Genomic DNA, 13325 nt, shown 5'->3' with positions numbered 1-13325 from the left:
ACCGCAAAAAAAAAAAAAAAAAAAGTATTGAGGCCGTTTACATAAAAAGGAGAACGTGGTGAGCTGTGAGAACTAACAAGAACAACAAAATGCAAGTTACAGTCTGACCACTTTTAATAATGGAGTCCTAAGTAAAACTGCTGGTAGTAAGATGGTACCTCAAGCTTTCTGCTTTCAAAAACCAATACAACAAATTGTAATGCCTTAGTTATATAGCACATAAGGTCAAAAGAAAATTAGTTTTTAAAAAATTCATATCTACTTAAGGAACAAAAGAAAAGGATTAATTTTTTTTAAATACAAGAATGAGAAATACTAGATTAAAACTGATGCTTCCTAGAACCCTTAATTTGCTATTATATTAAGAATTTTCAAGGCACAATTTTAATATTCAAGAGTTTATTATGCTGGTATATGTAAATGATAGTCAGTGGACCATTGCTAATAATAGTAAAATATCTGGAAATAACCTAAATATTCCCCTGTAGGGATTGATATGAATCATGATATATTCATAAAACAGAACATTATACAAACTTTTCATAAAAAGAGGTAACTATATGTACACATATGAAAATGTATACAACTACACAGGTGAAAAAAAGTGCAATCCCTTTTATGTTACTAAGAAAGAAAGACTCACATTCTGATGGGCAGACAGCCACTCTACACAATCTCAGATGCGGCCATTTTACATAGTTCCTAATGTGAATGGTGTTCCCTGGAGTTTTGCAACTTGGCGGCCCTGCTTTAGATGCGTAAATAATTTCTGGAATGATCTATAAAAACCTATTCAAACTGATTACCTCTGCACCAATACTGAGGATTTGAAATGGAGGTGGGGAGGCATAAAGGATTGTATTTCCTAGTCTTTATGTACTTTTGAATTTTTACCATATGAGTGTATATTTTTTGTGGAAAATCTTAATGTTAAGTTTGTAATAACTAAGCATTTAATACATGTCCTGTACATGTTTTAGTTGACTTATTCTATCACACAGACATTTCTCTACAAATATGGAAACATTACCATTTCTAAAGTCATGACAATAAAAACTACACTGTTCATTCCCAAATCTCTATGTCTCTGGTTTTGACCTCCCTTGAAATTCAGATTTTATGTACAACAACCTGCTGGACATCTCTATCTGGATACTTCAAAAGCTCCTCCTATTTACTTTTCTAGAATGGAACTCACGTTCTTCCTTTGCAAACCATCTCTTCCTCACCCCTATATTCCCCATCTTCAGAGATGTTTCTCTCATTCATCTAGTCAACTATGGCAAAAATCCTAAAAGTTATCTAATGGATAGTCTTCCCCTACTATATTCAATTGATCATTAAATAATACTGATTTTTCTACCTTTTACTTTCTCAAACGTATCTACTCTCCATCTGAACAGACAACAATACAATTCTATCTCCTATCATTACTTACTGAGCTATTAAAATAACTTCTTGGCCTCCTGGATTCAAGACTTTCCTTTTAATCCATCCTCCAGACTACACCAGAACAGCCTAAAACTAGAAGCTATTCATATTCCTCTACTAACTTTCCAGCTATTACTAGGTTATTTACTTCTTTTCCCTGGAGCACGTACATAGGAGTCATTTTTAAAAAATAACACCTCTTAAAGGAAATGAATTTTCTAGAAATCAAATTTTATGCCTACTTTTATCTTTAAGTATGTCTATAATAGAAGTTGAATTATATCCAATTATATGTAATATATTAATATATAATTATAGATATAGATTAAATTAATTTATATTTATACTAGTGATCATCTTGTTTAAAATCTGTGGGTGCATATACAAAGTGGAGAGATCCCACCAGTGAATGGTAGATTGTGAGCATGCGATAGAATGATATAGTAGTATAAACAACACTGAACCAAAAATGAAGAATTTGGTGGCATTAGTCTTGGTTCTGATCATATTTACCTTTAAGATTGGAAAATAACTTAAGATCTATGTGTTTGAGTCTCCCTATCTACAAAATGAGAAAGGATTCAGGGTGGATTAGGGATGGCAAATAGGTCTCAACTGAAGTGCCAGCCTCAGTCAATTTGAAGTGATTGCCTCAAGCGTAAGGGTATCCATCTGGAATCAGCAACATTACACTGAAATCAATTGGGAAAATCTGCCGTGGTTGCAGTAGAGAAAGTTATGGCATACATACCCGCCATGGTAGCCATCCCAAGACCAGATAACCTCTAAGTCCCAGCTCTGTGATTCAATATTCCTGTGCTAGATAAAAATGATAAAATTGTTGGTCATCTTATTTCTTGGTTGCCTTCAGTTGTTCCAGTTCATTTAAGATATCTCACAGTTGAATGTGACTCTAATGGCAATGCTAATGTTAACAATTTTATAAGTGGCAAACTTTTACAGTATTTTAAACATTTCTTTTTAGATCTTCCACCTCCTCCTGTGCCACCGCCTGCTATAAAGTCACCCACTGCCCAATCCAAGGCACAGCTGGAGGTACGACCTGTAATGGTGCCAAAACTCCCTTCCATAGAAGCAAGAACAGACAGATCATCAGAGAGAAAAGGAGGCAGTTACAAGGGGAGAGAAGTATTGGATGGAAGACAAGTTGCTGAAATGCGACCAAATCCAGGTGACCCCAGAGAAGCACAGGAACAGCAAAATGATGGGAAAGGACGAGGAAACAAGGCAGCAAAACGAGACCTTCCACCAGCAAAGACTCATCTCATCCAAGGTACTGATTTAGTCAAGCAGCCAATAAATATAGATAGAACATATTTGCATGGTACTCTGCTAGGTTCTTTAGGATCCTGTGCAAAGGGTGAGATTTAGAAATTTGCTCTCTGTTGGAGAAGACAGGCATGCTCCCAGATAATTTGAATACAGTTAATTCTAATACATGACATATGCAAGTCTTCCTTGGAGAGGTGCCAATTGAGTTGAATTTTAAAGGAAAGCATGATTTCCACAAGTTAGGGAGAAGGGGATATCTGGCAAAGGAAATAAGTGGTGAAACAATATGAAAGTGGGAAAATGAATGTTTGGTGAATAGTTACTTACAATTTGGCTGGAGAATTAGATACTTGGGGCCAGGGACAAATGGTAAAAGATAAAACTAGAAAGGTGGTTTAGCCTGACTGGGAAGGCAGGGAATACTATTCTGAAGAGTGTGGGATTTATGATATGGGCAGTGATGAGCCAGCCAAAAATCTGATCAAGAAATTACATAATCAGATTTGTGTTTTAAAAAAATAACTGACAGCACTCTACAGTGAAGGAAGAATCGGGAATTGGGTAGCTGAAAGTATCAGAACATTGCAGAATAATCTAGGTATAAAATATGAAAGCACTGAATTAAAACAGTTATGCAAATTAAAAGGAGAAACAAGCTACATAGACATTTCAGAGGTAGACCTTATAGGACTTGGTGACTAATTGAATGTAAAAAAGTAAAATGAACTAATGGAGTAAAAGATAAGTTACTCAGATGTTAACTAGATGGCTCTCTATGACTAGTGGAACATAATTGTATTAACCAATGTAAAGAAGAATGGGGAAAAGGATAAAAGTCTTGTGGAAAATAACTTCAGTTATGAATGGATTAAGGTACTGACAAGAACACAGATATGAAGAAAATCAATAAGAACTTAGAGAACTAAATTTAAAGATCAGGAGAAAGGTTGTAGTTAGAGAGTGGATTTTAGAACCAGCAACACAGAGGTGAAAATTGTTTGAATTACAAAAGCTAAATTATCTTGCAGTGATACAGTAGATAATGTGTCAATCAGTTCTCTGGAAAGAAAACAAAACAAACCTCCAGTTTGTAGCCATTTGCTTGCTTCTGTTGTGTAATTACTCCCAAAATGGCTAGTTTCAAGCTACTAATATGAAATCAGTGTATGTGGAGTTGGGAGGAGATGGGTACAGTGAGCTCTTATGAGAACAAGTGAGCTCTCTCCAACACACCACAGTCAGAGATGATTGTATTTAAAGGTTACCCATGGGGAGAGGGAAAGGGGGAGGGGCAGGATAGGAATGGGGAATAAAGAGGTACAGACTACTATGTATAAAATAAGCTACAAGAATATATTGTACAGCACAGAGAATATAGCCATTACTTTAAATAGAGCCTAATCTATAAAAATATTGAATCACTCCGTTGTACACCTGAAACTAATATAATGTTATAAATCAACTATACTTCAATAAAAATACATACATACATACATACATACATACATACTTACGTGTTCGGCAGAGGGACATTCTATATAGAAACTGAGGTGGATCCACCCAGTGATATAAAATAATCAAGCTATCCAAGCTAGAAAGAATAGTATCCTAGAAAGAATGGAGATAGAAATTTTAAGATAGGAAGGAATATAAAATGCCACAGAAGTGAAAGGTGGGTGTGAATGGGGGTGAGGGGTGAGAGAATGGGTGGAGGACACACAGATTTTACAAAATGTTTTTTGTGGGTGGTATTTAAAAGAACTGTTTTTAGTGGAGTAGTCAGAATAGAATCCTGCCTGTAGGGGGCTGGAAAGTGAATGGAAGTTGTGGAAGGGGGTGATGAGTATGGGCTCTTTGCAGAAGGCTGGGAAGGAGAGCAGAGATCGAGGTGGGGTTTGACAGGAAGGCAGAATCTGTGAAAATGTTTTAGGATAGTGTATTTGAACATTATTATAGAATAAGGAGAAGAAACTATTTAGGCAGAAGAGATACAAGAAAAGGAAGGTGATTGATGAAGGAATCAGGAAAGAATGATGGGGAAATGAATCTTAGAAGGCTGTAAGTACACTTTAACTACAACTGTATTTTCAAAGCTGTACTTTGGTAAGATTAGACATCAATCTATTGTTCTGTTTACTATGGGCATCTGGTCATTAGCAACTTCCTTTCAATATGGAAGGCAGTTTCACTTTGTTCTGTGACAGAAGCCTGAACCCCTCATCCAGGCATGGACTCAGCCGTGAAATGATGGTAACACTGTGCATTCCTATGTGACCGCAGAGTACTTGGTGACATCACCACAATCTGAAGTTTGAAAAACTTTGCTTATTTTTGTCAGTTAAGCCAAAGGGGATCTGAACTTTTAACTTTGTGTGATTATACTCCAAGTAGTGATTCATAAATTATGAAATTTATGTCTGGCTGAAAGTGCAGACCAATTTGCTACTCACAGGCAACCTTCCTCCAAAGTAAGCTCAATTCTTCAGGAGAAAATTTTACAACTCGGAAAGATCTTGGTGTATGCATAATTAGAACAAAGAGATGAAATTATGTGTCTTTTAATTATCATTTCTGTGCATTGCTATAATTTTAACCTTCATAATTCAATTTACATTATTTATAATAAAAGAGGCTCCCTGATTTACATGTGTAACAAATGGTTATTTTTAATTAAGGAGAGTGGTCTTCTAGACTTCAAGGTCTGATATTTTTGCTGACATTCACCTCAGTTAGTTCAATTTATTTCTACATATATCAAACATCTACTGTGTTATTTAGCATAGTACTAGTTCTGAGATTTATGTGGAAACATGAACCTTGACCTCAAGGAGCTTATAGTCAGAGAGGGAGGCAGGTATCTATAGATTCACAGGTACATTTTTATATATTTTTTAACATCCTTATTGGAGTATAATTGCTTTACAATGTTGTGTTAGTTTCTGCTGTATAACAAAGTGAATCAGCTATACGTATACATATATCCCCATATCTCCTCCCTCTTGCGTCTCCCTCCCACCCTCCCTATCCCACCCTTCTAGGTGGACACAAAGCACGGAGCTGATCTCCCTGTGTTATGTGGCTGCTTCCCACTAGCTATCTATTTTACGTTTGGTAGTGTATATATGTGCATGCCACTCTCTCACTTCGTCCCAGCTTACCCTTCCCCCTCCCTGTGTCCTCAGGTCCATTCTCTGCATCTGCATCTTTATTCCTGTCCTGCCCCTAGGTTCTTCAAAACCATTTTTGTTTTTTTTTAGATTCCATATATACGTGTTAGCATACAGTGTTTGTTTTTCTCTTTCTGACTTACTTCACTCTGTGTGACAGACTCTAGGTCCATCCACCTCACTACAAATAACTCAATTTCTTTTCTTTTTATGGCTGAGTAATATTCCATTGTATATACGTGCCACATCTTCTTTATCCATTCATCTGTCGATGGACACTTAGGTTGCTTCCATGTCCTGGCTATTGTAAATAGAGCTGCGATGAACATTGTGGTACATGACTCTTTTTGAATTATGGTTTTCTCAGGGTATATGCCCAGTTAATGTTTATGGTGCTCTGATACTTGAGAATCCAGAGAAGAGAAAATTAGCCCAGTCTTGTGGGAGATGGAATATAAAGAAAGACTTCTTGATCTTTCCTGGTGGAAATGACCCATAAGCTGAGTGTCCAGGATGGGTGGAATTTAGCTTAAGTAAGAAGAGTGGATAGATTGCTCTGGCAGAGAAAGTCAGCATGAAAGGTTGAGGTACATTGAGGAGGCTGTAAGAAATTCAGTATTACTAGACATTAAACATGGTAAAGTGGTAAAAATGAAGCTCTTGTGGTAAACGTAAGCTTAAATCAGAGAGAGCCTGTAGTTACTATAAAAGGAAGGTGGCTGAGTGAAGCCAGTTTAGAGGGAAATAACTTAAGAAGCAGAGACCTGTTAGAAGATATTTTCAACCCCCAGAAGAGATGTAGAGAATATAAACCAAGCTGTGGGAGCAGGGATGAGTGAGTGGGAAAATTCAAGAAACTTCTTAGAGTTAAACTCATCCTTACATGTTATATAGTTGAATGTGTGGAAAAGATACATTTTAAGGGTTATGGGAAGGTTTGTTGGAAGGGAGGGAAGATCCTGAAATAATTCCAGTTTTCTGTCTTAGGTATCTTAATGATGAGTGATGTCATTGGCCATATTAGGGAATACAGAGAGGGAAGAAATCTCAGAGAAGTGGACATGATGAAGTCAATGTTCAACATGTGGAGTTTGAGGGACCCTCAAGAGGGAAGTGTTCAACCAGGCAGAGTTCAGGAAATATAAATTAATAACTCATCATGATGAGTTAAATAGTTAAGCCACTCATTCATTCAATCAGCATACTTACTGGTGGCCTATTCTATGTCAAACTGAGAGTGTATCAGTACACAAAGCAGAGAAAAATATCTGCCCTCATGGCAGCTATATTCTAGAAAAGTTTACAATATGAGAGAATGGATGAAATCACCCAGGGTGAGTGGAGAAAAAGGTTTTTCTGTACACACACACACGTGTATGCACGTGTGCACGCTGGACCAAAAGTAGAAACCTGCAGGAAGGGCATCAACATAAGGGCATCTGCATAAGAAGAACCCACAGAAGATTGGCCAGGAAGGAAGGAGGGATATAGGAGCTAAGAGTGTAGTCATGTTTAAATTAATAGTGGTTTTCAGGTGAAGGGCAGTGAGAAGTCCAGAGACGTAAGGGCTGAAACATGATTAGCATTATCAAAGTCAACAGTGAATTTTCTCAGTTTCCTTGTAGTAATGTGGGCATAAGTAGGTTTCCATGGGATACAAAGTGAATGGGAGTTGTGATGACCAATACTGAGTCCAGATTGCTTTTCAAGAAGCTTTGCTAAGCAATCAGTAGATAAAGTATTGATTTATGTAGAGCACAGACTTAGGGGAAAGTTTTTAGCAAACGAGATACTTTGTCATAATGTGGTTTGTCAAAAACTAAATTCAGTAGAAAAAGGTAGACGAAACAGGGACTGAAGACAAAGGTCACAGAGGACCAAGTGCCGTGAAGCTAGGGTGCAGGTGTAGTGGTCCACATGGACTGTGAAACCCCAGAGAGTCAGAAGTCTGTGTCAGGAATTAAAGTTGTGATGAATAGAACAGGAGAAAGGTATCATCAGGGTGGACTACACAGGCTACATAACTCGACTGCTTGGCCCTCACAAGCGGAGGATGTTTTTGTGGAGGAGCAGTGGTTTAGAGCTGGTGTTAGTGAGCTAAAGGCAAACCTTCCTCCTTCCACTGCACGGAACTGCAGTGGAAACTTTAGGGGAAATCAGATTTCATTCAGGCAATGTGGGCCATAGAGGAAGCTTTTAGAGGAGGAAAACAAAAGGGCATGAGGAAGAGGTTTTGTTTTGCTTTGTTTTTATGTGTTTGGTGTCCAAACACATCCTACCAAAGGGTAGAATGGATAGGCTTTGGAGAGAAGCGAGCAGTCGGAAGATGCATCAATAGATGCAGCACCAAATTTAAAGCAGTATGGAGATAGAAATTCAGGAGATAGCACTTAACTGGAGTGGCTTGTTTATTTATTTATTTATTTATTTATTTATTTATTTATTTATTGGCTGCGTTGGGTCTTGTTGCTGCATGCAGTCTTTCCCTCTAGTTGCGGCGAGCAGGGGCTAGTCTTCATTGCGGTGCACGAGCTTCTCATTGCAGTGGCTTCTCTTGTTGCAGAGCACAGGCTGTAGGCGCATGGGCTTCAGTAGTTGTGGCACTTGGGCTCAGTAGTTGTGGTTCATGGGCTCTAGAGCACAGGCTCAGTAGTTGTGGCGCACAGGCTTAGTTGCTCCGTGGCACGTGGGATCTTCCCGAACGAGGGATTGAACCCATGTCCCCTGCATTGGCAGGCGGATTCTTAACCACTGCGCTACCAGGGAAGTCCCCTGGAGTGGCTTGTTTTTTGAAGCTAGCAATGATGTCAGGCTTTTGACAGTCAGGGTTTCACAATTTAAAATATGATGTTGAAATGATGGTTGGCATCTAGGAAGTGAATCCGGGCTTGGCTCTGTTTTGGTGATTCGAGAAGGCTGGGCTTTTTTTCTATCAATGCCTTATAATTCCTTCATAATTTACATAGGGACATATTCCAATGTCTCACTTGTTTTCACATCAACACTAGCAGCTCCTCTGAGTGTAGATACTATTATCACTTTTTTAGAAAAGTTGAAACTAAAGCCTAAAATAATGGGAGATCACATAGTTAAGGATAGAACTGGAAGCCATGTCTGACTCCAGGTTTGGGTTCCCTCTTTTAAGGATGTTGATCTCAAGTGAATTTGAGGTAGACAAGAGCTTATGAGTAGAATCAACCAAAATCCCAACCACTACTAGGAAAACAGCAAGGTTGTTATTTTCATTTTCAAAAGACATTGCTGCCTTGCTCATTACTGTTATAAAACGTCCTCATTTATTCCTCAGAAACACTGATGTTTCCCAATTCAGAATTATAGACACAAATGATACATTGTACCATGAAATGTACAGTGGTGTTCATACGCATTTATTATATTTCATTACACAGAGGATATTCTACCTTACTGTAGACCTACTTTTCCGACATCAAATAATCCCAGAGATCCTAGTTCTTCGAGCTCAATGTCATCAAGAGGATCAGGAAGCAGACAAAGAGAACAAGCAAATGTAGGTCGAAGAAATATTGCAGAAATGCAAGTTCTTGGAGGATATGAAAGAGAAGATAATAATGAAGAATTAGAGGTATCTATAATTTTTTTCAAGTTTCCCAACATTAGACTAGTTTTTATATCAGTCTCAAAGTTAAAAACATCCATCAGTCTACAGAAATGTTACTGTTTCATCACAAAACCCTGTCACTGATGCCAGCAACGGAAATTCTGAGAATTTAATGATTTTTTTGAAATGTGTTCCAAAGTTTTAAATAGTAATAACAGCTTCTTTTTAGGCCTTAGGGTTCATATTTATCTGCAGCTATTCACATAGGAAATATATATGGCAAAAATGTTGTTAGGATATAAGAACTGTTGATCTAGATAATTATGATTCATAATATTACAGTAGGTTATAAAAACCCAATAAAGTGACAGAGTTATCAGGTGTGAGTGTGGGTGTTTTGCCTGCGTTACCTGCCACCCTAGTGATCACTGGGGTTAATCAGGATGATCTGGCCAACTCGTTCATCTTCAGTCTTTTGAAAATGGGAACCTGATACTTGACACTGACCTTCCCAATCTTCTTGAGTCAAAGATACACTCCTTTGTTGGAATCTATAGGTAGTGTTTTAAGATAGAGTTGGCAGTAAATCACATCATATTATAAAATCATCTCCTATTTTTAAGATTGTGTTTTCATCATTTAATAAAAAACCAAGTTGGGGACAAATTTATCTTACAAATATATTTAATCTCAAGCAGATTGTTTAAGTTGAGTGTTAAAGTAAAACTTTTTATAATAGAAGATGAAAAATTATAATTAATTATGTCAAATTGAATTTTCTATAATGGCCAATATATCAATATTTTGATTTTGAGGTTTGGAATAAGAAGCCTTTCCTGGGCTTCCCTGGTGGCACAGTGGTTGAGAGTCCACCTGCCGATGCAGGGGACACGGGTTCGTGTCCCGGTCTGGGAAGGATCCCACATGCCGCGGAGCGGCTGGGCCCATGAACCGTGGCCGCTGAGGCTGTGCGTCCGGAGCCTGTGCTCCACAACGGGAGAGGCCGCAACAGTGAGAGGCCCGCAAAAAAAAAAAAAGAAAAAAGGCTTTCCTTTTGCAAATGCTGTTAGAAAAGTTATTTTTTAGGTTTTTGGTTGTTTTTCTTTAGAATAGCCCTTTTGGGGAAAAAAGTCATCATAGACAACCTACTACTTAAAACCAATAAAAATTGAGCTATAATGTTGAGTTGAGGCTGGGGGGAGTAAAGAACTTGGCCTCTTCCTTCTCCTCTCACCCTGTGCCACACCTGCCAACACCCAGACACTGTGTGGAACACAGTTTAGTACTTGTTAGAGAACTATTAGATTTGCTATCAAAACCAGCTAAAATTGACAAATTAATATGTTGCCATGAGCACTTTCTAGTGTAGCTAGTGAATGAATGAAGAAACACAAACTATAAGAATAAAAGCATATAAATAAATATCAAATAGGACAATACTCTAAGATTTATTTTAAAATTTAACAAGAACTGATCTCTTACAGGAAACTGAAAGCTGAAGACAACCAGAGAGGCTTGTGAGACCTAATGTGAACGTTATCACTCAAGATGCCTCGTGTCTGATGACATGACGCCAGATAAAATGTTCAGTGCAATCAGAGTGTACAAATTGTCGTTTTTATTCCTCTCATTGGAATACCATTTCTTTTTTAATTTTATTGGGGTTTTATTGTTGTTGTTTGATCCCTATCCTTACAAAGAACCTCCCTATTCCCCTCACTGTTAGAACAAATCATTACACCTTGCTTCCAGCAAGGGAAGTATTTGACTTCTTGCTTCAGTCATCAGCCAGCAGGAGAGAACAAAACAGTTCTTTTGCATTTTGCCCCTGAGATGTGGCATTGCACTGCTTATATACCAAGCCAATTTACAGCAAAATATTGATCAAAGATACAAAGTTGACTAATCAACCTCATGTCAAGGGCTCTCAAGATATAATCTTTCTATAACCAACCGCTAACGCAAACTAAAACATAACTTCATTTTAACGTGATTTTAAAATCAGTCTTTCATACCACCCTCTGCTGGGAAAAAAAAAAAAAAAAAACGTAGCAAATGCAGAACAACCACAAACAATTTGAATGGGGTAGAAACATTGTAAATATATACTCTTTGCAACCCCTGGTGGTACTTTACTTTGTCTTCATTTCAATCATTGAAGTATATTCTTATTGGAAATGTACTTTTGGATAAGTAGGGGTAAGCCAGTTGGATCTCTGGTTGTCAAGTCATTGTCATAAGTCAGCCTAGCAAAAACCTTGTTCTATTTTTCAATCAAAAAGCAATTATAAATGCATATTACAAACAAATGGATGTTTTTAATGACCAATTGAATAAGGGCATCCCTACCTTAACTGGCCTAAATTTCTTCTGGTAGTGTCAGTTCAACTTTCAGAAGTGCCACTTAAGGAAGTTTGATTTTTGTTTTTGTAATGCACTGTTTTTAATCTTTTTTTTTTTTTTTTTGGTTTTAAAAGCACAATCACTAAACTTTATTTGTAAACCATTGTAACTATTAACCTTTTTTGTCTTATTGAAAAAAAAATGTTGAGAAGCGTTTTTAACTTGTTTTGTTAATGCTCTATGTTTGTATTTGGAATATTTGAATGATGACAGATGGTGAAGTAACGTGCGTACTTTATTGTGGGCCATGTACGCAATGGTTCTTACTTTTCCCGGACTTAAAGAAAAAAAGGTTTCAGTTTGTTGTGGCCAATGGTGAAACTTACAAGATTTCCTTATAAGCTCAAATAGAGGCATTACTTGCTTTGAATTGCCAAATGATGCCCTCTGACTGTAGATTTTTATGATCCTTTTTTTGTCATTATATAAATTTCATTGACTTTATAATTGGTGCTATTGAAAAAAAAAAAGTACATTTATTCAAATATAGGTATCAGGCCTGACCCCACTGGAAAACAAAGCCAAACAAAACTGAACCACACACAAACAAAAAAAGCTGGTGTTCACCAAAAACTAAATGTGTTCATTTAGATAATTTGAAATTTACATAGAAAAGGTGTGCAGTACTAAGGGAACAATCCATGTGATTAATGTTTTCATTATGTTCATGTAAGAAGCCTCTTATTTTTAGCCATAATTTTGCATACTGAAAATCCAATAATCAGAAAAGTAATTTTGTCACATTATTTATTAAAAATGTTCTCAAATACATCATTCTTTCTTGTGTTGATTTCTTTTTTTTTGCATTGTGTTATCAAATGTATTCCATTTAATCACAGAGTTGTGCTGTCTTAACATGTCACCACTGTATTATCAAATGCGTAAAAATTCTCTTTTATGAACAGCCAGGTTTTACTTGTAAGGAAAAATTCTCATTTTACTTTTCTGAAATTAAAGATATAAGATGAATCATAAACTAAAAGTTAGTCGTTTAATCAGAGAGTAACTTTGTCAATATTAAAAATGTACTAAAATGTTTATGTGTATGAATCTGAATTTCAGTTAACTTGTTTCTGAAATAGTCAGGATTCAACTACGATAAATCTGATTTGTAAAGTTTGGACTACTTATGTTTTGTCAACAAGAAAATTATGTAAATCCAAAAGGTTTATCAGTAATTATCTGCTTTCTGGTTACAAATACATGTGAAATCTTGAGAATACGATACCTATCATATACCAGGTTGCACACTATTGTTCATTAGATTAAAGTTAGCATATTCAGTTATTCAACTTTGGATGAATGAAGTGGGCATCATGTCTTGGAAGTTCCAAGGGCAGTAGAATTTAGTGAAAGTTTTTTTCCTATGACTTATACATTGCTAAATTTTGTGTTGATCATACTTTGAAAATATGGAAAAAAATTGAAAAAATGGGGGTGATAATTTGAAA

The 13325-nt window shown here is 36.7% G+C and overlaps 1 protein-coding gene across 4 annotated transcripts in view; it reads left to right on the top strand.

Moving 5' to 3' along the window:
* The window catches only part of ROBO1 (roundabout guidance receptor 1), a 952567-nt gene extending 939920 nt beyond the window's left edge, over positions 1-12647 (top strand). For 2 of the 4 annotated variants that reach the window (XM_007454546.1, XM_007454545.1), the window contains exons 27-29: positions 2417-2725; positions 9302-9495; positions 10956-12646. In XM_007454546.1, the coding sequence (XP_007454608.1) occupies positions 2417-2725; positions 9302-9495; positions 10956-10970 (518 nt within the window). In that variant the 3' untranslated portion in view covers positions 10971-12646. Of the gene's footprint in view, positions 1-2416; positions 2726-9301; positions 9496-10955 lie in introns of all 4 variants that reach the window. The other 2 variants (XM_007454543.1, XM_007454544.1) reach the window with 2 other exon arrangements.
* Positions 12648-13325: the final 678 nt, after the last annotated feature.

The sequence above is a fragment of the Lipotes vexillifer genome, unplaced genomic scaffold (assembly GCF_000442215.2).
Source record: "Lipotes vexillifer unplaced genomic scaffold, Lipotes_vexillifer_v1.1 scaffold1816, whole genome shotgun sequence".
NCBI classification, from domain to species: Eukaryota; Metazoa; Chordata; class Mammalia; order Artiodactyla; family Lipotidae; genus Lipotes; species Lipotes vexillifer.
Note: the sequence above shows the minus strand (reverse complement) of the source record. Positions and strands in the feature narration are given on the sequence as shown.